Consider the following 24,107-nt stretch of genomic DNA (forward strand, 5'->3'; position numbering starts at 1 on the left):
AGACCGCCTTCCCAGCCTTTGTCGCCTTGCAGCAGCTCTACACAGCCGGGAGCGCACGAGGGCGTGGCCCGCAGATTGACAGCGCAGGCCCCGGCGCATCCCAGTCCCTAGGGCGACGCCGGAAGCGTGTCCTGGCCGAGACATTCCTTGCTGCCCCGCAGCCCGAGCCTCGGCGACTTTAGTTGCGACTCGGTCGAGAGCAGGAAGTGCAATACCTACCGGCCTGAAGCGGCGGCTGATCGCCATAGAAACACCGGAAACGTGCTCCGACCTAGCGCTTCCCTGCGCCACAGCGGCTGCGGACTTCGGTTCCGCCGGCGTCGCAGCCTGAAAGTGTGGCCTTGGCGGTGGTGAGCGGGAGAAGGCCAAGTCCCGGCCTGGTGCCTGAGAAGGAGCCGGAGGTGGGGTCGGGCGGGCATCCCCCTGCTGCAGGGCCGGCGGGCAGGCCGGGGCGTGCCCAGGGGAGGGCGCCGGCGCTAGGTTTGGAGTGCACGCTGTGGACGTGAGGGGGCGCTGCAGGATGGGGGCATGGCTCTGGCTAGCACGCGGAGGCGGGAAATACAGGTTGGCCGGGTCTGGAGCGGGGGCAGCCCGAGCGGATCAGAGAGGGGGCTTTGGGGTTAGGGTAGGGAGCGAGCAATGGAGCAGAGTATGGGAAAGAGTGCTTGGAGCAAAGCGCATGGCGTGGGCAAAGGCGTGGCAGCGAGAATGCGGCGCCATACCCGGGAGGGTGGGCCTTTGTTCTGAGGCGCCAAGAAGACCCTGCTGCGTCTGGACTGAGAGATCACAGACCGGGAGCAGGGTGGAGGTGGGTCGGAAAAGGCAGGCTTCAAGCCGTATGGGTTGATGCGCAGGTTTCTGCCCAGTCGCCCAGACACAGATTTGAAGGTCTTTAGACGGTGGGTGAATAAAGACGGGGAAAAGTGCTGTGGCATAGATAACGATATGTGCAAAGACTTGGCTTTTTTGACGAATTGCCAAGAATTAATTCATCACCATGGAGGGCTCTGAGCAGAGGAGGGTCCCGATCTGTCAGGTCTGAACAGGCTCCCTCTGGCTGTCGCGTGGGGGAATAGACCGAGAGGGGAGGAACACAAGGAAATGACTCCCATCAGCCTCCACCAATGGTACCGGGGCAGTGGAGGTGTGCGAAGTGATTTGAGGGTAAGATATAGAACATACAAGAAAGGGAGGGGTCTGGACCCAGAAGAGGAAAGGTGGTTTGGGTAAGAAGAGCCAGAGGGGGTGAGTCTGAGACCCCATTAGACCAGGAAGGTTAAGAGAAGCCACACTCCAGGGCTGTGTGACCCCACCTGAGCTAGGCTGGTGGAGTGAGAGTGAGTGTCAGGGTGTGACCTGGGTCCCGACTGTCCTCCCCTAGACTAGAGTTGTGTGTGGCTTGGGTACAGGATGAGCCAAACCCATCTTTGTTTGGTAGAGGGGAAACTTAGCCTAGTGAGCATGGTGCCTACTTGATGAGTGATGACGGGTGAAGTATCAGAGCTTCTCAGATTCCCAGAGTCCCCTGGGGAGCGGTAGCCCCTCCCCTTTCTGGTGTCTGAGCGTGGGCAGTGCTGGGATTAGGAAGCTAAAGTTTTGACAAGAATCATCCGGGTTGCTCAGACATGCTGATCTGGAGGCCGCTGCTATTCCACCTTTCCCTTCCCAATCACACACTCTTCAAAGTCCACACAAGCCCCCTCTCTACACCACACCCACACCTTGTGCCCTCCAGGCTATATCAAGATTCCAAGATGCACCAGGCTGCAGGGGGCACCTCCCCTACCTGCTGCGTTGGGGTCTGCCAGAGACCTTGTATTTTTTTCTTCTGTGGAATGCCTGCCAGGCTAATGCCCAACTTACTCTCAACCCTTTGTGACCACGCACACCCTGAAACGCTTAGCCCAGGAGGCAGGTCGTGCCATCCCCCCCCGTGAAGACCTCTGTATACACTAGTTAACATAACCCAATTCCGAGGCAACAGACTTTGGTCTCCACAGGGTCTTGAATGCTCCAAGGTTGGATGATGTAGTAAAGGGAGATCAAAAAGAAGCTGAGAGTGGGAGGAATCACAGCCAGCCCTGATGCGGAGTGGATAAGGTGTGACAGCCAGTTCGGGATGGGCATCCCTGCCCTCTTCTCCACAGAGCTGCTCCCTGGAAGGGGGACATGGGGAAGGTTTATGGATACTGGAGTTAGGGCGAGGAGGGTGTGAACCAGTATAGGGGAAGCTGAGCTCTGGACCCTCCGCTGGGCAGTAAGCAAGACTGGGAGGGAGCCAGATATTTGGTATTCCCAACCTTCTCCCAGGGGTGTGCTGGGAGTTTCCTAGGTGGAGCTGCAGAGGTCCTGGAGTCTGGGGGTGGGAGTTGGGGGTAGTCCTGTATATGGGAACAGGGCTCGAGGGGCCTTTTGGGAAGGGCTGGGACTGTGGTGCGCCCATGGGCCTTGCCCCGCAATAAGGGCTCAAGGGGCAGGGACAATGAGGCGGGGAGGGGGGGGCCCTGGCTGACCTTCCCCCCCCCCCTAATCCGGTACAGATGGCTGCAGCAGAGGCGGTGCACCACATACACCTGCAGAACTTCTCCCGCTCGCTGCTCGAGACCCTCAACGGGCAGCGGCTGGGTGGTCACTTCTGCGACGTGACTGTGCGGATCCGTGAGGCTTCGCTGCGTGCCCACCGCTGCGTGTTGGCTGCCGGCTCGCCCTTCTTCCAGGACAAGCTGCTGCTCGGCCACTCCGAGATCCGCGTGCCGCCAGTGGTGCCGGCGCAAACGGTGCGCCAGCTCGTCGAGTTCCTCTACAGCGGCTCGCTTGTAGTGGCACAAGGCGAAGCGCTGCAGGTGCTCACGGCCGCGTCGGTGCTGCGCATCCAGACGGTCATAGACGAGTGTACCCAGATCATCGCCCGCGCCCGAGCCCCGGTCCCCGGCGCGCCCGCGCCCCTGCCCACGCCCGTGCCCCCACCTCTTGCACCTGCGCAGCTACGCCACCGCCTGCGCCACTTGCTGGCCGCGCGCCCTCCGGGCCACCCCGGTGCCGCGCATAGCCGCAAGCAGCGCCAGCCCGCGCGCTTGCAGCTGCCGGCGCCCACTGCGCCCACCAAGGCGGAGGGGTCGGAAGTCGACCCCTCCCTACCCGCGGCCACAGACGACGGCGGTGACGGCGAGGAGGACACCGATGATGAAACCGACGGCGAGGACGGCGAAAGCGGCGGCCCAGGAGAGGGCCAAGCGCCCCCTTCCTTCCCAGACTGCGCTGCCGGCTTCCTCACCGCCGCCCCTGACAGCGCGTGCGAGGAGCCGCCCGCACCCGCCGGCCTTTCGGACTATGGCGGCGCCGGCAGGGACTTTCTTCGGGGCGCTTCGGCGGCCGAGGATGTGTTCCCCGAGAGCTATGTCTCCGCTTGGCAAGATGAGGATGGCACCGCGGCGGAAGCCTGTCCCGCCGAGACGCCGGCCCCGCCTGACTGTGTCCTGTCTGGACCCCGAGCCCCAGGCGTGAAGACCCAGGGGCCACCTGTCTCACTTTTCCCCTTTCATCTGGGCGCTCCTGGGCCACCTGCGCAACCTCCTCCCGCACCCTCGGGGCCTACTCCTGCGCTCCCTTCCGCCTTCTATCCCACACTCCAGCCAGATGCGGCCCCTAGCGCTCCTGCTCCGCCGGGGGAGGCCCCAGCCCCGCCCACCGCTCCCGCTGCGGCCCCCTCGGCCACCCCTGCCAGAGCCCCGGGTTCCGAGCCGCCTGCCTATGAGTGCAGTCACTGCCGAAAGACGTTCAGCTCGCGGAAAAACTACACCAAGCACATGTTCATCCACTCGGGTGAGCCAGGATGGGTCTCTGAGCCCTTTGGTCACTGGAGATTCAAGCCTGAGGGGTGACTGGGCACTAGGCAAGTGGGGTGGAGGCACTCATGTAGTTATGTTGCTTTTTCTTGACCCCAGTGGAACCTGGAAATTGAGCCCCAAGTGCGATGTGGGGGGGGGGGAGGGGAAACCCCATCCACATGGAGAAGCAGGTTCTCCTGCCCAACCCCTATTTCAGTGTATTGGCGCAGGGAGAATCCTCAGGCTAGGTTAAGGAGCAGGAACTTGCCCAGAGCTTTTGGAAAGCTGGCAGTGGAGCTTTTCGTCACCACGAAGAAGCTTGGGATGGGCAGGAGGGATGGAGCCTTGGCAGGAATATGTGGCCAGGTAGGGGAGTCTCCTTGGTCTCCCTGGCTGTCAGTGGGTCCTGTGACTGGCACTGGATGTGAGGGGAGAGTGGGTTTGCCGGCCTAGCCTTCGGAGCTGGCAGAGAGGTGGCCTGATCGCGGCTGGAGGGAGATGGGGCTGCAGTGTGGGGACCCCACAGCTGCAGAGGGAGGAAAGGGGAGCTCCTCGAAGATCACTGAGAGTACCCCTAAACCCTTGGAGTGTCTGGGAGGTGGCTCTTTACTGGCTCAGGGAGAGGTAGAGAGTGTGCTAGATGGTGCACTGGAGATTATGGAGCTAGGGGCTGAGGTGGTGGCTGGCAGGTCCTGGATGTGTCACAGGGTGTTCAGGGTGCTCCCTAGAGGCTCAGGTAGAGGACAAGGGTATGGAATGTCAAAGACTGCTTGCAGGGCCAAACTGGATGTTGTTAGGAAAAGCAAAGGTTTGGCTGGAACACCTGTAGGAGTGGAGTGGGGAGTTCTGCAGGGCCAGGAACTTGGGATTTCACTGTGAATGTTGGAGAAGGCATCAGTGATCTGAAGTGGGAAGTGAGTGAGATGTGATTTAGTTTTAAATCTCTACCTGGCTGTCTTGGGGTTGAAGGAGAGAGGATATAGATGTAGCCTGTGGAGAGCTGTCAGGGGCCCCAAGGTAGTACCAGCCAAGATTTGCCAGCTTCATGTGGCCTTAGCCAGGTGCAAGGCCTGGTCTGGGAGAACTCCCTGCCCAGGCACTGCCCTGCAGCCCTCTGCCGCTGAGATAGGTGGGTTTTTTGTTTTGTTTTGTTTTTCTTTGTTAATACCTGATGAATCTAGGGGCCAATACAGCCAGCCTCCCCCTTCTCTGATCAGGGTAAAGGGGGCAGCCTACTCTGGCACCCCAGGTACATTATAGCTGCCAGCAGACAAGGGTTTTCTGGGCAACAGGGCTTCCAGCAGGAACCGGGCAGGTATGCCCGCGTCCCTCACAGTGTAAGTGTGCTGGGCCTTGCCAGACTGTTACCAGAATGGTGGCCAGCGATCAAAGTACAGAATGCTCCATGGGCATGGCAGGAGTTAGGGGAAGGGAGGTTCCTGGAGGTGGGGGAGACCTCAGCGGTCAGTCCTGTCAGGCAACGATGTCCCAGACCAGCAGGATTCCCTGTTGGGAGGATACCTGTTAGAGTTGAGGGCCCCTGACGGTGGTATCCTGGTATTACGGTAAGGGTCCGGGAAAGCGGCATCCCCGCTGAGTGGGGAGACATACTGGGTCATGGCCGGGTGGGGGGTAGGGTGGGGTGGGGAGGGGCGGGGGTGGGGAGGGGTTCCCTGTTGGGCCGGAAGGTCCAGGAGTGAGGAATGGTCCGGGAGTGGAAGGGGTGTCCCTTAAGGGCAGGGGGATTCAGGGTTGATGGGCAGTTTGGGAGGAGAGGGGAGTCCCTGCCCGTCAAAGGCTCCCCGGGGCTCCTTCCCAGATGACATACGTGCGCGGCATGCCCTGTCGCCCACAGGGGAGAAGCCCCACCAATGCGCCGTGTGCTGGCGATCTTTCTCGCTGCGCGACTACCTGCTGAAGCATATGGTCACGCACACAGGCGTGCGCGCCTTCCAGTGCGCTGTCTGCGCCAAGCGCTTCACGCAGAAGAGCTCACTCAACGTGCACATGCGCACGCATCGGCCCGAGCGCGCGCCGTGCCCCGCCTGCGGCAAGGTCTTCTCACACCGCGCGCTGCTGGAGCGCCACCTGGCCGCGCACCCTGCACCTTGATCCAGGCCTGGGCCCGGCTACGCCTGCCGCGGGATTGACCACGCTCCCGCGCTGTAGGCCAACCCCTGCAGGTCCGCGACCTCCTGTGGAACTAGGCCACGACCACTGCGGAACCGGTAACACCCCTGCCGAGCCGCTTCACACCTGCCTAGACGCCTTGACCACGTTCCCACTACCAAACCACGTTTTCCCCAGAGCGCAGGCCCTCCCTCTGCTACCACCCTTCTTTCCAGACCTGACCAGGGGTTAAGCCTGCCTTACTACTGTACTCCTTCGTACTTGGACCCTCCTGATAGTGGCAGGCTGGGGATGGGGTTGGTCAGAGACCCGACCATCCCTGAGAACTGGATCATCTCCAGCCTAAACTGGGCGCTCAGACCCTTGGGCCAGGCCCAAGATTTGTGGCTCTGACTCCTTGCGTGAGTGTGGGTTCTGGAGCTGCTCCTCTCTGCCCCAGTGTCAAGCTGGGTAAGAACCCTGGCTCCCCACCCCGAACTACCCCTCCCTCAATCTGGTGTCTAAGGGGGCTCAGTGGACCCATCATGGACTGGGGTCGGGCCTCGGGACTCCTGCTCTCTAATAAAGTACTGTGGGCCATGGGTCCGAAACCCGGAAGCTCTGAGCTCCCAGATGGGTGCGTTTCTGTCCATCACACACTGGCTGTGGCAGTCGGGACTCAGTGCCCCCGGCTCTGGGCAACACTGCTGCCACCTACTGGGCTCCCTGGGCAGAGACAGGACGGTAGGCTTGGCCATTTCAGGGAGGGTGTGGGATGCACAAATGACTGGTGCTTGACTCTTCTAGAGCCCTTGCCCTGTGGGGAGAGGTGTAGGCCAGGCCTGAGATGGGTCTGGGAGAGAGAGGCCACATGTGGGAAACCCTCAGAATCCCAGCTGCTGCTGTCCAAGATGCAGAATTGAGGCCCTTCCCCCTAGATCTCACCAGCCCCCCACCTCCAGAATCTCAAGGTCCTTTGGATTTGAGTCTTCCCCTCCCCCATTCTGATGGGCACGATGGTTGAGCACCTTACTTTTGAGGGGGTCCAGGGAGTCTTTGGGGTTAGGCTACCATGTGGGGATCTGAGCCCCAGGATACCTGCCTCAGCCAGTAACTTCTGAAGTGCCAGGCAGGAGGTGGGAGCAGCAGCCAGGACCGTTGGGCTGCCCACTGGGCAGCTGAAGATACTGATACCCAGTAGTGAAGCAGTGTCACAAGACCCCGCATCAGTTCAGCTGTCAGCCAAGAAAGCCGTCACTCTTCTTACTCCAGAGCATTGGCGGCACCTGTCAAGGATTTGAAGCAGGTGGAGAGGGGATTGAGCTGGAGGGTGGTGCTCCGCCCTGACCTGTAGGCTCCTGGGTCAATGGCAACGCCTTTCTGAGCTCCCCCTCTGTGACTGCCTCCCAAAGGTGAAGGGTTAAGGCTTTTCTGTCCAACCATTCATAAACTGTCCTGCCCATGTTCCCCAGGGGAAGGGGGAGTTCAGCCTCCTGAACCCCGAAGACAGTCCTCATCCATGCCAGGGGGGTGAAGCACAGTGTCATAGGGCCCAGCCCATGGGTGGGGATGGGGACATCAGAACTGGGTTTGCATTCAGGCACTGGATTTGTTCATTCAAGTATTTACTCGGTGCCTGCCATGTACCTGGTAGGAGGTAGGCACAGTGAAACAAACGGGTCCAAAATGGCTGGGGGTAGAGTCCGGAGGGCGGGAGCATCGCAGTCAACAGCTCCTGGGCTACCGCTAGGGGGTGGGGCTGAAGGGTCAGAGATCAAAGCCAGGCAGCCCCTGGCAGAAGTTACCATTCTGTGGAAGCTTCTCTGAGAAGGGAGCAGGTGCGATGGGCGTCTGGCTGCGACTGGCCTTTTTACTATTGCTGCTGCTGGGCCTGGGACAGTCCGCATGGCCTGCTGCGGTGGCCCTGGCACTGCGCTGGCTCCTGGGGGACTCTATCTTCTGTGTGCTGCTCGGCCTGGCCATGCTGGCGCGGCCCTGGCTCTACCCCTGGATGCCCCACTGGCTGAGTCTGGTGGCCGCGGCACTCATGCTGGCTGTGTTACCTGCACGGCCACCCCCAGGGCTGCGCTGGCTGCCTGCAGACTTGGCCTACATCTTCAGGATCCTCCACCTGGGGCTAAACATCAAGGCGCGCATGAGCCGCCGGCCGCCCAACACCTTTGTGGATACCTTTGAGCGGCGAGCACAAGCACAGCCGGACCGGGCGCCCTTGGTGTGGAAGGGTCCGGGGGGCCGCTCGGTCACCTTCAGGGAGCTGGACAAGAGAGCATGCCAGGCAGTGTGGGCCCTGAAGGCCGAGCTGGGCAGCCTCACAGGCTTGCTTGCTGGGGAGCCTGCCGCCCTCCTAGTGCTGCCCTCCCAGACCATTCCGGCCCTAGGTTTGTGGCTGGGGCTGGCTAAGTTGGGCTGCCCTGTCGCCTGGATTAATCCACATGCCCGGGGGGCACCCCTACTACACTCCGTACTGAGCTCTGGGGCTCGGTTGCTGGTGGTGGACCCAGGTGAGGACCTCAGAGGCTAGTAGAGGACAGAGGGGGATGGAGCAGGGGACAGACTTGGAGAACTGCTGTTCAGTGGTCCTGGTGGGGGCTGACTTTTTTCTTCACCACGTCTGTTTCGATCCTTTTTGCCAACAAATACTAATTATGGGGCTCTTTACATAAGAATGCAAAAGTTCTTCTCTGGGGTCTGCTTTCTGTATTGCTTGCAGTAGACTCTTCTCCCCTATCTTTCGGTCTCGGGTCTCCCCTCTTGATGTCAGATATGGGCCTTTCCCCAATTCTTTTCCCTGCAGACCTCCAGGAGAATCTGGAAGAGGTCCTTCCCAAGCTACAGGCAGAGAACATCCGATGCTTCTACCTCAGCCACTCCTCCCCCACCCCAGGAGTGGGGGCTCTGGGGGCTGCTCTTGACGTTGCACCCACCGACCCTGTGCCCGCTGACCTACGTGCTCGGATCACATCAAAAAGCCCTGCCCTGTTTATCTACACCTCAGGGACCACTGGTGAGGGTGCCCAGCAACTCTAGCCCTGACCTCTGAACCCTTATGCTGCTGTGACCCCAAGCTGACATGTGCCTCAAACTTGACCTCTGAAACCCATCCTGCCCTTTGATTGTGACACCTGGCCTGAACTCTGATCCCCAGTGTGAATTGAATGGTCAGTGCCAGAATCCTGCTTCTGCCCAGTAAACAGCCACTAAATTTGGAATTTTTCTTCCCTGAGCCCACCCTCAAATCCCCATACTTGACCACCTTCTAAGAGCCTCAAGCCTCTCACTGCAGACCTGACCACAGAGACCCACTCCTGTATGCTGGTCCCTCTTGTACTGTCCTTTCACCACCCACCCTTCCCATTCCATTCGCCAGGACTCCCAAAGCCAGCCATTGTCACACAGGAACGGCTGCTACAGATGTGCAAGATGCTGTCCCTGGGTGGGGTCACAGCTGATGACGTGGTCTACACAGTCTTGCCTCTGTACCATGTGATGGGGCTTATCCTTGGAATTCTTGGCTGCCTGGAGCTTGGTAAGACCTTTTCTGAAGACCTCTCCAATCCATGGGACCTCCAGACTCAATATCAGAGTGGGCTTTCAGGGTGACAAGTCCCCACAGGTTACCCAGCACCAAGGTTCTCACCTTTGATAAGGGACACACAATAGCAGGCCCCAGGGCTACTTGGACAGAAACTTGGTCACTTAGACAGTCCCTAATGGTTTTGCTGTGGTCCGAAGGTAATGAGGTGGTATGAATGCTGGGATAGTCAGTGAAGGGTAGGTATTCACCAAGAATTCCACTGGGCTATCATCCTGGACACCTGATTAGCAATTCAGACTGGGACCTCTCTAACATTTTCTTTTCAATTTTTTATAAAAATTTTGAAACACATACAAATTTTTAGATATTTCTACATGATCCTCATGTACCCAACCACCCAGCTTCGGCCACCATCAGCATTTTGCTTTCAAATATACACAGTAAGCAAAAGTAGAGAAAATAGTTTGATGATATCCCACATATCCTCATCCACCCTTGACAATTGTTAACATGTTACTAGTTTTATTTCATATATAATTCCCCTCTTCATTTCTGGATTATTTTAGAACAAATTTTAGCCACTGTATCTTTTTGTTTATAAGTATATCAGTATGTATCTCTAATATATAATGACAAAAACTGTCACCATAGAGGTGGCTGGGTGGCTTAGTTGGTTAAGCATCTGACTTTGGCACAGGTCATGATCTCATGGTTCATGGGTTCAAGCCCCGTATTGGACTCAGTGCTGACAGCTCAGAGCCTGGAGCCTGCCTCAGATTCTGTGTCTTCCTCTCTCTCTGTCCCTTCCCTGCTCGCACTCTATCTCTTTCTGTCTCTCAAAAATAATACATAAAGCTTAAAAAAAAAAACAAAAACCTGTCACCATAGTGATATCACACCTGACAAAATTAACAGTAACTTTAATATCATCTGATGCACAGGTCATGTTCAAATTTTCCCAATTGTCTAATTGTCTTTTTACAGTTAAAGTCCCCTCACAGTACTTGTTTGTTCTTTGCTCCTCTTTACCCTGCAGATTATAAAGTTTTATTTATTTATTTATTTATTTATTTATTTATTTATTTATAGAGACAACAGGAATGGGCAGGGGCAGAGAGAGGGAGAGAGAATCCCAAGCAGGCTCCACACAGCCAGCACAGAGCCTGACGTGGGGCTTGAACTCACAAAATGGGGGATCATGACCTGATTCAAAATGAAGAGTTGGACTATTAACCAACTGAGCCACCTAGGTGCCCCTCCCCTGGAAATTCCCTCTAGAGATATTAGATTCAGTTCAATTATTAGATTCAGTTCAATTATTGTTGGCAAGAACCTTGGTGGGGTGCATTGTACTTCCTAATACATCACATTGAGGGCAGCCCATAACTATTATCCTACCTTAGGGAGGCTAAGATAAATAGGGGAGATTGATTGATTGATAGTTGGCACAATGTTACACTAGTTTCAGGTGTACAACCTTATGATTTATATACTGGGGAGCTTTATTTGGAAAACTCCCTATCAACATTCCCCCTGGTTTTACCAGTTCTTGAAGACCTTTATGACATTCATAAAACATTTCTAATAATCATTAATGGTTAATATCCATAGCCCTTACTTAGCAGTGCTCACTTTGTACCAAGCATTGAGCTTGGTACACATTCTGAAGATAGGATTCGAACCCATGCCCATCTATGCTCGTCTCATGCAGGTAGTCCTGGCTCCACCAGGGACACACAGATCGGCTCCAAAACCTGTGCTTCAGAGGGTCACAGTCATGTGATCAGAGCAGCTTATCACAGTGGCATGGAAGCATGACCTGAAACCCTTTCTTCTCTCCCCTCTCAGGAGCAACCTGTGTCCTGGCGCCCAAGTTCTCTGCTTCCTGCTTCTGGGATGACTGTCGGCAGCATGGTGTGACCGTGATCCTGTATGTAGGCGAGGTCCTGCGGTACCTGTGTAACACTCCACAGGTGAGGTGCTAAGATTAGGGCTCCATGGTGAACACCTAGGGTATGAAATCCCAGATGTCATACCAGGTAAAGGTTTCAGGTAGATTCACATACAGGAGTCAAGCAAGGTCCCTTAGGTAAAACTCCCCAGGTAACAGCCACAGATGATGAATCTCACACAAAGTTTCCAATCATGGCTCCTTTGATGATCAGCAGTGCTACCTTGGGCAGGTGACTTCACCTCTCTCAGCAGCCTCAGTGTCCTCATTTGGAAAATGGGGAAAATAATTCAAAGGGAATATCTGTGAGAATAAAACATATATAAAGAGCCTAGAACAGGGGGTGGCTCAGGGTAAACTCACCAGATGTGAACTTATACAGCAATGAGGTATGGATCCCAGGTAGAATGCTCCACATAAGGCCCCCAGGTATCACCTTCCCCAAGGTGAAGTTTCAAGTCACTCCCCAATTTACCTCTAAGAAAGGCCCCTGAGTAACCCCTCCAGATAACTTCCCCCAGGTAAAAGTTCCAGGTACTACCCCTATATAAAATCCCAGATATTTCCTCTAGGTAAGGACCTGGATTAGCCCTGCAGTCACCCCTAGGTATCTCTCCAGGTAAGGCTTCTAGGTAACTTCCCCCCAGGTAACCTCTGCAGGTAACCCTCCAAGTACAGACTCCAAGTAAGAACCCTTGGTAGATGCCCTAGGTATAGACCCTCCAATCACCTCCCAGGTAAAGACGGAAAGATGGAAAGATAGACTTTGTAGGTAAGGGTTCCTGGGCACACTTGAGGTCACTTCCTCTTCATTCTTCTTGGGATGTTCCTGCAGCGACCAGAGGACCGGACACATACAATCCGCTTGGCAATGGGCAATGGACTCCGAGCAGATGTGTGGGAATCCTTTCAGCAGCGCTTTGGCCCCATTCGGATCTTGGAAACCTATGGCTCCACGGAAGGCAACATTGGCTTCGTCAACTATCCAGGGCGCTGTGGGGCCCTGGGCAAGATGAGCTGCTTGCTTCGAGTGGGTTGGGTGGGACAGTGGCCCTGATTGAAGCTGAGCTCACAGGACCTCTGCTGACCCTTCTCCATCCCCCACTCAGATGCTGTCCCCCTTTGAGCTTGTACAATTTGACACGGAGGCTGAGGAGCCTGTCAGAGACAGTCAGGGATTCTGCATCCCTGTGGGACTAGGTACGAGGGTCAGGAAGCCTTCCCTGGGTGTGGGAAAGACGGGGATCATCTGCTTCTTGACTGGAACAAGTTGCCCAAAGCCTTGAGTTCAGTGCTCTGTGGTGGTGTCTACTGCCTCACCCAGAACCTGTCCTTGGCCTGTCTGACTACTGCCTGGGACCCTCTACCTCTCAGTTCTGCCCAGCTACCCTGCCTCAATCTCTTTTTCTGCTGGGTCTCTGGGTGTCTATTTGAGTTGTTCTCTTGAGCTCTCAGTGGAAGTCATGTCTTCCCAGGCATCAATCTCTTGTCAATATCTTCTCCTAGGGTCTTCTCTCTTGGGGGTCTTACACAGTCCTGGCTATATCTCTTTCTTCCCAGCACCATTTGTCTCTGTCCTTCCTCTACCCCTTGTTATCCTTTTTCTTTTCTAAGATTTTATATTTCATCTCATCTTATCTCATTTCATGTAATCTCATTTCATGTATCCAACATGGGGCTGGAACTAACCACCGAGATCAAGAATCACATGTTCTAGTGACTGAGCCAGCCAGGTGCCCTGCTTGTTATCCTTTGTCTAGGCATCCCAATGCCTCCTTCTGTCTCTCCCTCCCTCTGTAACTCCAGGTCTCTTTCTGTCTCTTCTCTGGCAGGATCTCGATGATGGAGTCCATCATGGTTGGAAACCTCCTGGCTGGGGGCTAGTGGGCTCCTGAGGTTCTTTACCATTGTTAATGCCCTAATTCCTGCTTCTACCCCCAGGGGAGGCGGGGCTCCTGTTAACCCAGATAGTGGGCCACCACCCTTTCCTGGGCTACCGCGGGGCACGAGAGCTGTCGGAACGGAAGTTGGTGCGGAATGTGCGGCGCAGGGGCGACGTTTACTTCAACACTGGAGACGTGCTGGCCATGGACCGAGAAGGCTTCCTTTACTTTCGGGACCGCCTGGGGGACACCTTCCGGTCGGGTCCCCAGGGAACTGGGAGGGCGGATGGCCCGGGTTCCCCGATTCTTTGAGGGAGCCAGGCCGAAGAGGCGGGATTTCCGGATTCCAGAGGGGGATGGCTTCCCGATCCTGAAGGATCCTGAGGAGTTGGGCAGAGCCGGCAATCAGATCTCGTTGGAGGAGGGGCTTGGTGGGCAAGAGGCGGGACATCCTGTTTGCCAGGGTTGTGGTCACAAGCATTGGCTTCAACCCCACAGATGGAAAGGTGAGAACGTATCTACGCGGGAGGTGGAGAGCGTTTTATCCCTTGTGGACTTCTTGCAGGAGGTGAACGTCTACGGCGTCTCTGTACCAGGTGTGGAGGATTCAACTCATTAAACCTCCAAAAGCTTTATCCAGATTTTATCTGGATTTTGTCTGTGGGTGTTATCCAGATTTTAAAGGTGGGGGAGCTGCAGGGGCACAGCCAGTGAGAAGAGATGGGCCAAGGAAGAGGGTCAGCCATGAGCACTGTGAGGTGGGTGAGTGGAGAATGACTGTTGTGCTTCTCAGGTTGTGAGGGCAAGGTGGGGATGGCTGCTGTGCGGCTGGCCCCAGGCCAGACCTTCGATGGTCGGAGGATGTACCAACATATACGCACTTGGCTCCCTGCCTATGCTGCACCCCATTTCATCCGTATCCAGGTGAGCCCAGGGTGGTGGAAGTGGGGGGGGGGGGGGAGGTCTTGGCCAGGGATTCACAATAGGGATTATGCTTACTGTCCCTGCAGGACGCCCTGGAGATCACAAGCACGTTCAAACTGGTGAAGTCCCGGTTGGTGCGTGAGGGCTTCAATGTAGGCGTCATTGCTGACCCCTTGTTCGTGTTGGACAACCAGGCTAAGACCTTCCAGCCCCTGACACCGGAAACATACCAGGCCGTGTGCAATGGAACCTGGAGACTCTGACCATCTGGCCTGTCCACATCTGAAGTGGCAGTGCCCAGTGCAGACTACCACTCATATTGGCAGGATCCTCTCCACCACAAATCTGCTGAGGGTTATCATGAATCGCAGCCTGGCCATAACCCCAGTTGAAGAGAGTAAGATAACTGTGGGCCCAGTAGTGGAGTGAGAATAAACTTGGATGTGTACACACATGTCTGCGTGTGTAGGTCTAAGGGCAGGCGCCCTTAAGATGGGCCATTTTGGCATAAAGATGATTTTATGATAAAAGCAATAAAAACCCGGCAGACTCAGGAGTTCTTTATCTCTCCTACAACTGTCTAAAAGGATTTGATAGAGGATCTGCTCTAAGAGAGCTATCACCACAGATAACTACATTATGACAGGGAGGAACCAAGGAAGGCCTTTTTAATCGATTTCTTGTGTCCTGTTTCTGAATGCCCACCCCCCAAATATTTACTTTTTCATCTTCCTTTTAAAAATTTTTTTGAGAGAGAGAGAGAGACAGCAGGGGAGAGGGGCAGGAGAATCTCAAGCAGGCTCCACTCTCAGTGCAGAGCCCAATGCAGCACTTGATCAAGAACCCTGGAATTGTGACCTGAGCCAAAATCAAGAGTCAGACGCTCAACCAACTAAGCCACCCAGGCGTCCCTTTCATTTTCCTTTAAATTGCATTTCTTCCTATTGCAGTCATGGACCCCTACACCTTTCTCTGTTTAGTATGATATATGCCTCCTTTTGCCTGTCTTTGGAATTTTATGGCTGTGTGCACACTGTATATATACCAAATTAGATTTTCTCCTGTTAACATATCTCTTGTCAATTTGATTCTTAGACAAGCCAGAGAGACCTTGAAGGGCAGAGGAAATTCTTCCTCCCCAACAGTGGATGGAGATACAAGCGAGGAATTCAGGGCCTACTGTCCTCCAGAGACCTTGCTTCAGGGTTCCCCCTGCTTCCCTACCAAGGATCTTGACAAGCCTCAAGGAATGGCCCTGTCTGGGCAAGGCCAGAAGTGTGATAGGATTCAGCAGCCTTGAAGCCATTCCAGGGTTGAGAGATGAGGCTAGCCTCAGGCAAAACAGATAAGTATATGGTCTATAGGATGTAAGATGTGCTATCATGGCAGTATGACAAGGACATCAGGCTAAGCCAAGAAATGTGGGCAAATAACTGGAAAAAGAGCATCCATGGAAGAATGCACCTGCAAAAAGGATGTGGAACAGGTCCAGAGCCCTCTGGTAAACGAAATCCAGTGTCTTAGGGGCCAGAAGAGCTCTCTGGGCACTGTAGGCAGGTACACGCTTTTGCTAGTTTCAGAAAAGAGTAGTGCATGCTGTGTTGGGGGCTTTAAATGTTACTTGATCATTATGGGAACCATGAACTGTAGGCCAAGGGAAAGATGTTGTCATGAGTGGCAAAGCCTAGGGGAAGTGTAGTCCTCACTGTCTGAAGAACTGGAAGGGCTTCTTTGGAATTAGGATAAATGCAGATAGGAATTTGAGGGCACTGAACCTCTGGTTAGTACATTCCACCCATGTCAGGGGCTTTAGGTGGTGCCCAGTGATGTTAAGACCTGTAGACCTGGAAAAGGGGAATAGCACATATTAATCCTCAGTGAAGTGGTCTGTGCCCTCTCCATGGCAGGAATCACACCTGACCATTATGGGTGTTGTAGGCTGGGGCACATGTAGGCGTATCAAGACTGAGATGACATAGGCCATGAGAGGTCAGATACTGCAAGTGACACCTGGGTCATTGTGGGAGCTGTTAGGTATAGTCTAGTGGTCATGAAGAACTCTATGATGTATATAGTCCAAGTGGGCTCAGGGCTTGAGCTGCTGTCTTCAAGTCCTCTGGAGTTCTGCAGCATAAGCCTGAAGGGACCACCCTCCACTTCCCCCAGTGCCAACTTTGTATGTGGCTTTCACTAAATCAGTGAAAGCTCACCCATGCCCATCTGATTCTAGCTTCAGAATGCCATTTCCTGACACCTCTTACTCCATCCTCCTATTTGTAGGTTTATGTTCTGAAGACTCCTACTTGTGGATTCATTGGGTTTCTGAACCAAGTAAGATGTGTTTTATCCATCTTGCACCAGAAAGCCAGGGAAGCCACAGCCAGCTCTAGGTTAAGAGCAGAGGGGTCAGTCTGGCAGCATAGGGCCCAACATGAACACATTAGTTTGGAAGAGGGCAATGTAAGGGCCAAGACATGGGGGAAGGCAGGTGATCATAGTTGTTTCCATAGGATCCAGATGGGAGCCACTGACCAGACCGGGGCATTGGGAGGCGTGGATTTGAGGAGGGTGGAGTAAATGAGTGATAGCAGGAGCCAACCACACAGGTGGGAAGGAGACTAGTGGGGAGATGGGCAGGAACAGGCTGAGCTCAAGGGATCAGGAGGGATTAGGTTGGAAACAGCTCCAGGAACTTCAGTTCAAGATGCAGAAAAGCTTGGGGCTACCTACATTGCTCAGGTGGTTGAGCGTTTGACTTCGGCTCAGGTCATGAACTCATGGTTTGTGACTTCAAGCCCTGCATCGGGTTCACTGCTGTCAGCACAGAGCCAGCTTCCAATCCTGTCTCCCTCTCTTCAAAAGTAAACCTTTTTTTTTTTTTTTAATCTTAAAAAAAAAAAAAGATGCAGAAAAGATTGTATATGACTTGCTGAATACTCACTAGGTGTTTGACACATGCCTTTGCTCCTTTCCCCAGAAAGCTCTCTATCAGTTAGAGTGGGGGATGTGTCTGCATTTCACAGCTGTGCAGACTGAGTCTGTGACCTAATCAAGGCTCCCTCGTGGTGGTGAATCTGGGGGAAGGTGTGGAGGGGATAAGACCAGAGTGTGCACTAGAGAAGAGAGGATGAGTACAGCAGAGGTGGGCAGTTCCTCAGAAGCCTACAGGGTACCAGGAGGCTTACTTCAGTGGACTTGCACTCCAAGGATCTCGGAGAGCCAGATGCTGCAAGACAGCTCTCCCTGCCAACCTATCTCCCTTCCTTGTAGGACTTGTGAGGCTCCAGAAGTGGAAGATGGGTCTGAAACTGTTGGCAGGTGGGGAGTGAGGGAAATGTCATGTCTGTGCTCACTCTGTGTGGCAGATGGCTGCCAGACCTTGCAGGTGATGGGACTACAGAACCACCTTGCCTCAGATTCCCAAGCCTGGATCCATAGACTCCTCTCCTGGTAGAGCTGAGACTTGGGGTAGCCTCACGATGTCCACCTTGCCCAAGTCTCCTAGAACACCCCCCCACACACACACACACCTCTGGTTGCCAAGAAGATACGTCCTAGCACCTCACTGGGAAATAGGCAAATTTCATCTCTACCCTTTGGACACTCAAAAGGACATGAATTGAAGGCAAGACTTCAAAGTTCTGTGATGATCATACTTAAATTGTGTTGTTAGGTGCACCTGGCTGGCTCATATTCTTGGGGTGGTGACTTAAAGCTCCATGTTGGGTGTAAAGATCACCTAAATAAATAAACTTAAAAAAAAAAAAAGATGTTATTGTTAAACCCTTCTGAACCATGACTAGAGGCTTGGAGGAGACTGAGGTTGTGGATTTCCACAGTGCTGTGCAGGGATTTACACAATGTACATCCACTCCAACAACTGAGGGAAGAGAACAGGTGGGCACCTGCCCACTGACCCTGCAGAAACAAGTAGTCCCATCTGGTCTCCTCCAACCTGTTATCGTGGTCACCTCTCACCAGGGCAGTGGGGATATAAACACCCCTGTAATGGTGACTTTGGTAACAACAGGGCACGGCCAGGGCTGAGGCTTGGGTGAAACCTGAATGAACACATTGATGTTTGTCTCCCTCCTCCCACCCCAGGGACCTCCACCTCTACTTCCTCCACGTCCTGTGGGACTGCCATGTGCAGGAAACCAGGCTTGGCATCGCCCAGCCTTCACACTGGCAGACTAGAGCACGAGTGCCAGAGCATGGGGGCAGAGAGATGAGCTGGGCCTATGACCTGGATTTAAGTCCTGGGCTCTGCTCTGTGCAGCAGCACACTCCCACTCTCTGCCTCAGTTTCCTCAACTGAGAAGTGGGGATACCAGCCATAGTAGCCATCTCACAGGGCTGGCAGTTGGCACATGTTGGCCCTAATCGAGATCCTGCTTGTCACGGTGCTGCAAATACCCTCTGTAGCCTGAATCTCTCTCCCTCTCTCTTCCTTTCTTTTCCCCAGAGGTGGAAACTGAGGCTCAGAGCCCAAGGCCAACACCAGACCCCAATCTGACTTACTATCCACTGGGCCTGCTCCCAGAAGCCTCTGATGAACTGAGGTCTTGAGAGAATATCCTGAGGGCCAGCCTGTTGGCCAGTATGTGCGCGGGCGTCAGAAATTCCTAGGACTGCCTCCCCAACATTCCAGCATTCCCCTCCTCACCTGAGTGCTCACAGTCATAACAGGCATGAAGCGGCACTCTGATTGCCCAGTCTCTGCCCACCAAAGTCCCAGCCTCCACGTCCATCCCCCTGATCTTTCTGTAGTCGGATCTCTTAGAGTTGGAGTGAGCTGGTGCTGAAATGGCAAATATCGTCACCATGTGCAGATGGCACCACAGGGCACGCACAGGGCTTCTCCAGAATGTGCAGGGAACAAGGGCATTTTCCCACAGCCTGGGGGAGGCTGGAGCTGTGAGCTCAGGCGTCAGCAGGCTTTGAAACTGCCGGTGGGCCTGAGGTGGGAGTGGGCCCAGCTACTCTGCCCAGAGTGCCCTCTGATGGTGCCCCTGAAGAAGGCCTGGCCTGGGGGCACTGGCCTGCCCCACGCCGAGGTCGCCGCACGGGCTTCTCTCCCGTGTGGATCCTCTGGTGGTGGAACAGGGCCGGGCGCTCGCGGAAGGCACGACCACAGTGTGCGCACACAAAGGGCTTCTCACCCGTGTGGATGCGTCGGTGGCTGAGCAACACTGCGCCCTTGGCGAAAGCCTTGCCACAGTCCCCGCAGCGGAAGGGCCGCTCCCCAGTGTGCAGCAGCTGGTGCTGCGTGAGGTTAGAGCTGTGGCTGAAGGCGCGGCCACACTGTGTGCAGGCGAAGGGCTTCTCACCCGTGTGCACGCGCTGGTGCTTGAAGAGGGAGGAACCCTGGCTGAAGGCGGCACCACAAAGGGCACAGGTGTAAGGCTTCTCACCCGTGTGTGTGCGCTCGTGCTGGATCAGGTGCGAGTTGCGGCAGAAACGGCGGCCACACTGAGCACATGCGTAGGGCCGCCCGCCTGCGTGGATCTTGCGGTGCTGGCTGAGGTTGGAGCCGTGGCTGAAGGCCTTGCCGCACTCGCTGCAGCGGAAGGACTTCTCAGCGGTGTGTATGCGCTGGTGCCGCACCAGCGAGGAGCTATGCCTGAAGGCCTTGCCACAGGCCGGGCACGCATAGGGTGTCTCACCGCTGTGGATGCGCTGGTGCTGCGTCAGGTGTGATGTCTGGCTGAAGGCCTTGCCACACTGAGAGCATTCGTATGGCCGCTCTCCAGTGTGGGTGCGCAGGTGCTTGAGCAGGTCAGAGCTCTTCAGAAACACTTTGGTGCACGCCCTGCATTCGAAGGGCTTCTCCCCGGAGAGGAAGCTGGGGCCTGTGTGGAGGGCCTTGCCCAGCTGATCCCAGGTAGGGGGTTCTTGGCTAGCAGGGAGTCCATGAGGCTTGAGGCTAGTTCCACCCTTTTCTCTTTCCCCAGAGGTGAGACTAGCCTCAAATTCTGGAATTTTGGGGCAGCCTCTTCCAGGGCCATCCTGCCCAAATGGCTTCTGGCCCCCATATGGCCTCAGCTGCTTGTCTGGCATGGGGCGGTTCATGAGGACTTTCTCCCTAGGTGGGCTATCCTCAGGAGTCCTCAGTGGAGAGGTTAACCGCAGACTGACATTGGCTTCCCCGCTGCCAGGACCCAGCAGGAGCCTTTCCCAATAGATTACCGACACGCCTGTGGACTTTTTCTCCTGAGAGAGGGAGGTGCCCTGCCAACCCACTGAGCTTTTCCCACGTTCGCAGGTGCCTGTGAAGGTAGGTGCTGGAAGGGAGCCATTCTGGAAGGTCACTGGCAAAGCTGCTTCAGGAACAACCTTGTCATATGCCAGATGACAGGGACCTGAAGGCATAGAAATGGTATATCCTGGGTCATCCTGGCCAAGATGGGGTGATCAGGATGGGCCTAGTGGGTAGGCCTTTGCTGGAGGCTACCGAATCCTATAAGCTTTACTCACAAACCCCATTTCCCCACTGCCTCTTCCCTAGCATGGTGAACTCTATGAGGGCAGGAGCAGGAGAGACCTGCTAGATAGAGGCTGTGCCCCAGTGCCTGGAATGGGGTACCCTGGGAGCTCCCCCTTGAATGGCAAGCCAAGGCCAGAGCCACCAGGAGAGGCTGATGGTAGGAAAACAGGAGGGAGGCAGGCCGGAAGCAGGAGATGAAAGTGTCCAGGAAAGCAGGGAAACGGGGGACAGAAGCCTGGCCATTGGTTAGCCCCAAGCTCACACCCTCTGAGCCCCCACTCACCAGGGCTGGGCTTTCTCTGAGCATTCCTGGCTGGTGTCACAACTGTCCCACTGAGAACCCAGGGCTCTTCGCCACGCTCAAGCTGCAGGACCACCCGGGGTCGTGAGGCAGAGAGTCCTGTGAGAAAACACAAGCAAGTGAGGGGCCAGGCCCAGCTCAGGACAACCTACTGCCCAAGAGATGGCAGGGGTGAGGGGCTTAGTGGGACATAGATGGTGTCATCTGAAGCCTCACTGCAGGGCAGGACTCACAGGAAAAGTTCAATGGTCCCTGTGAGGAGAACCATGTTGGAAGCACCAGATGAAAGGGGCCGAGCCTAGACACAGGCACCACAGTGGCACAGGGACACTCAGCCAAATGGTGTGAGGCTGCTCACAGGCCAACAGGAGAGAAGGGGTTAGTGCTGGCAACGACTGAGCTTCCCACGGAAAACCCAGGGCCTTACCCAGCGAGGACACAAGCGCAAAGTTCTCTAACACCACGTGGCAGTTCTCTAACATCACGTGGGCTGCGTCCAGGAGCTCCCACTCCTCCTGGGAGAAGTACACGGCCACATCCTCAAAGGCCATCAGGCCCTACAAGAGTGGGCAGGGGAAGGCAGACACAATCTAAGTTCTGGCTGTGGGACCCAGGACCCGCCTCCCTGTCCCAATGGCTACCCCAACTAGTGTCCCTCAGATGCTTACCTTCCCCCCCCGCCCCACCCCAGGGCTCTGCAACTCTGCAGACGAAACTTCCCTCGCCTCCCCTCCACCCTACCTGTCTAGGGCAGACAGGTCTTCTCAGACTCCCTACTAGCCACTCTATACAAGGCAGCCAGAGCAAGCCCATGGCCTTCAGATGGCTGCCACTCCAAAGGCAGGCCCAGGTGTCCACTCATGCTCCAGTCTTTGCACAAGATGACCCTCTCCAGACGTGCCACGCCCTTACCTGTTCTTGTAATTAGCAACTGTACAAGTCCTAGCTGTGGACCCAAGAGACATTCCCATCCCCATAGGGATGCCCGCCTCTGCTGAACCTGCCTGACATTCCAAGGCTGCTCCTTCAGCCTGAAGGACCGGCTAATCCCCTCCAGTCACTATAGGACTGGCCCCAAGAGTCTGGTCGCCACACAGGAAGCCAGTTCCCCTCTCCCTCTATAGCCATGTGCTCCTCGCCCCCCATTTCCTTGGCCAAAACCCTCCCTTCAGCCACTTGCCAGACCTCCCCTGAGAGCCCCAGGGGCCACCAGCCTCTTTGCATCTCCCTGGAGCACTACCCATCCCTAGCTGAATCTACGCTATTCCCTCCTCCTAAGTCTGATTCCCAGGCCCTGCCTTGGTTCCAAATACCAGGACTCTGTCCTTGGACACCTACAATTCCAGGTCCACATGATACCTCCACTCTGGGACATCACAGACTCCCTGATTTTACTCTGAAACCTGTTTTCCCTTCAAATTCCTGTTTCTGTCTACACCAACTCCATTCTCCTGGGTGCTCGGCTTAAACACTTGGGACTGTGCTCCACTCGGGGCACTCGCTCACACGCCGCACCTGAGACATCAGATCGTTCCAGGATCCAGCCACTTTCCCATCTCCACTGGCCCCGTGTGCAGCGGGTGCCGTCTTCGGCCACCTGGACTGTGGTGCTGCCTGCTCCCTGCACACAGCCACCCCCTCTGCGTCATTTCTCCGCCAAGCAAACGGTGGGTTACTTTAAAGTCTCTAACTTAAAGCATATCCAGGCTCTGTTAGAGTCATCCCATGGCCCCCGATGCAACTCAAGCCTGCCATTTCTCTCCCATGCTCACGTCAGGAAGCTCAGCTCCGGAACCACCTAGGCTCAGTTTCCCCTCCCAGCTTTTGCACGTGCGGGACCCTCTGCTTGGAATTTCCTTCTACACCTCACTCCCTTGGCTGTCAGAAGTGGGGATCTCACACGTGCACGCTCCACTGGCCTGAACGCCGGGGCCTAGGACGAACCGAGAGGGGAGACAAAACGTGCAGGTAAAGTCTCTCCCTGCATCGAGGATCGGGTCCTTCGAGGAGGGATCCGGGCGGATGGGAGCCTTACGCTTCCTCTACTCACCTGGGCCCGGTCTGTCAGCGCCGCGGTCGCCATCAGAACCTGTACTTGGGGACTCGCAGAAAGAGACGGACAACACGGACTCGCCGGCTCCTGGTCTCAGCCTCCCGGGCCGTCTAAGGCAGGGTCGCTCAGGGCGCCGCCTCCCCCGCCGTCCCGGGGTCGGACAGCACGTGACTCGGGGCGCCGCCCCACAGCCCCGTGGAGCGGCCCAGGCTCTTCACGGAGAAGCCTAGGCTCGGGGCGCGACCGTCGCCCGCAACCAGGGCGTGCGCGAGACGGCCCACCGCTCGGGTCTTCCTCCCAGCCCTCGCCTCGGGTCTCCAAACCTTCTAAGAAACCGGCCTGGGGGCTCGCGGCGCTCCAGTTCACCAATACCGGTGTGGCCCAACGCCCGGTAGCAAAGTGACAGTCCGGGACGCCGGAAGTCCAGCCCCCGAAAGTCCTCATAGGCCCAGTGCACGCTGCGGACGCACGCGCGGCGGCTTCTGGGAAGCGCAGTTCCCGTCCCGCGTGGGCGGAGCCCCGCTTGATATCCGCGGCAACGTCTAGGCATCCCCGCGCGGCGCGCTGGGAAATGGAGTCCCGCAGGGGCTCCCCAGCTTCCGTGGATCCCGGGGAGTGAAGTGTGCGATCGCCCGGCTCGGCGTCCTGCGCTCGGGGTCCTGGGCTCTAGACACTCGCCCACGCGGCGGACTAGACTTAACGCGGGACGCGCAGAAGCGGAAATTGCTGAGGTCCCAGGAGGCGACCCCGGCACCGGGCTTAAAGACAAAGCGTGAAGGGGGAAAAAAATAAAAATAAAAATAAAAAATAAAGACAAAGCCTGATAGGGGCCCCTGGGTGGCTCAGTTGGTTGAGCAGCCGACTTCGGCTCAAGTCATGATACCGGGGTTTGTGAGTTTGGTCCCTCCTCCGGCTCCTTGCTGACCGCTCAGACCCTGGAGTCGGCTTCAGATTCTGAATCTCCTTCTCTCTCTGCCCTCCCCTGCTCGTTCTCTCCCTCTCAAAATATATAAACA

General features: G+C 55.8%; 3 protein-coding genes across 7 annotated transcripts; 2 read left to right on the top strand and 1 right to left on the bottom strand.

Annotated features, from left to right (window-relative positions):
* The first annotated feature begins 20 nt into the window (after positions 1-20).
* On the top strand, positions 21-6,554 carry ZBTB45 (zinc finger and BTB domain containing 45). The gene is made up of 3 exons (XM_043600018.1): positions 21-401; positions 2,541-3,822; positions 5,683-6,554. The coding sequence occupies exons 2-3, from the start codon at positions 2,541-2,543 to the stop codon at positions 5,937-5,939; spliced, it is 1,539 nt and encodes a 512-aa protein (XP_043455953.1). The 5' UTR covers positions 21-401; the 3' UTR covers positions 5,940-6,554.
* A 916-nt stretch (positions 6,555-7,470) lies between these two features.
* Positions 7,471-14,700, top strand: SLC27A5 (solute carrier family 27 member 5). Its single transcript, XM_043599992.1, has 10 exons — positions 7,471-8,458; positions 8,752-8,961; positions 9,325-9,483; positions 11,341-11,465; positions 12,279-12,473; positions 12,553-12,643; positions 13,385-13,583; positions 13,825-13,922; positions 14,120-14,250; positions 14,337-14,700. Exons 1-10 carry the CDS (start codon positions 7,780-7,782, stop codon positions 14,511-14,513), a joined length of 2,064 nt encoding a protein of 687 aa, XP_043455927.1. The 5' UTR covers positions 7,471-7,779; the 3' UTR covers positions 14,514-14,700.
* A 94-nt stretch (positions 14,701-14,794) lies between these two features.
* Positions 14,795-23,846, bottom strand: LOC122494655 (zinc finger protein 324A-like). 5 transcript variants are annotated; one of them, XM_043600002.1, is made up of 5 exons: positions 23,089-23,846; positions 22,811-22,971; positions 21,466-21,595; positions 21,021-21,137; positions 14,795-20,612 (listed from the first exon to the last, which is right to left on the bottom strand). In XM_043600002.1, the coding sequence occupies exons 3-5, from the start codon at positions 21,587-21,589 to the stop codon at positions 19,174-19,176; spliced, it is 1,680 nt and encodes a 559-aa protein (XP_043455937.1). In that variant the 5' UTR covers positions 21,590-21,595; positions 22,811-22,971; positions 23,089-23,846; the 3' UTR covers positions 14,795-19,173. The 5 variants fall into 5 exon arrangements, with proteins under 5 accessions (XP_043455937.1, XP_043455936.1, XP_043455940.1 ...); XM_043600001.1 differs by lacking the exon at positions 22,811-22,971; XM_043600005.1 differs by lacking the exon at positions 22,811-22,971 and having other exon boundaries at positions 14,795-20,573; positions 20,973-21,137.
* Between the last annotated feature and the right edge of the window lie 261 nt (positions 23,847-24,107).

This window comes from Prionailurus bengalensis, chromosome E2 (genome assembly GCF_016509475.1).
Source record: "Prionailurus bengalensis isolate Pbe53 chromosome E2, Fcat_Pben_1.1_paternal_pri, whole genome shotgun sequence".
NCBI lineage: Eukaryota > Metazoa > Chordata > Mammalia > Carnivora > Felidae > Prionailurus > Prionailurus bengalensis.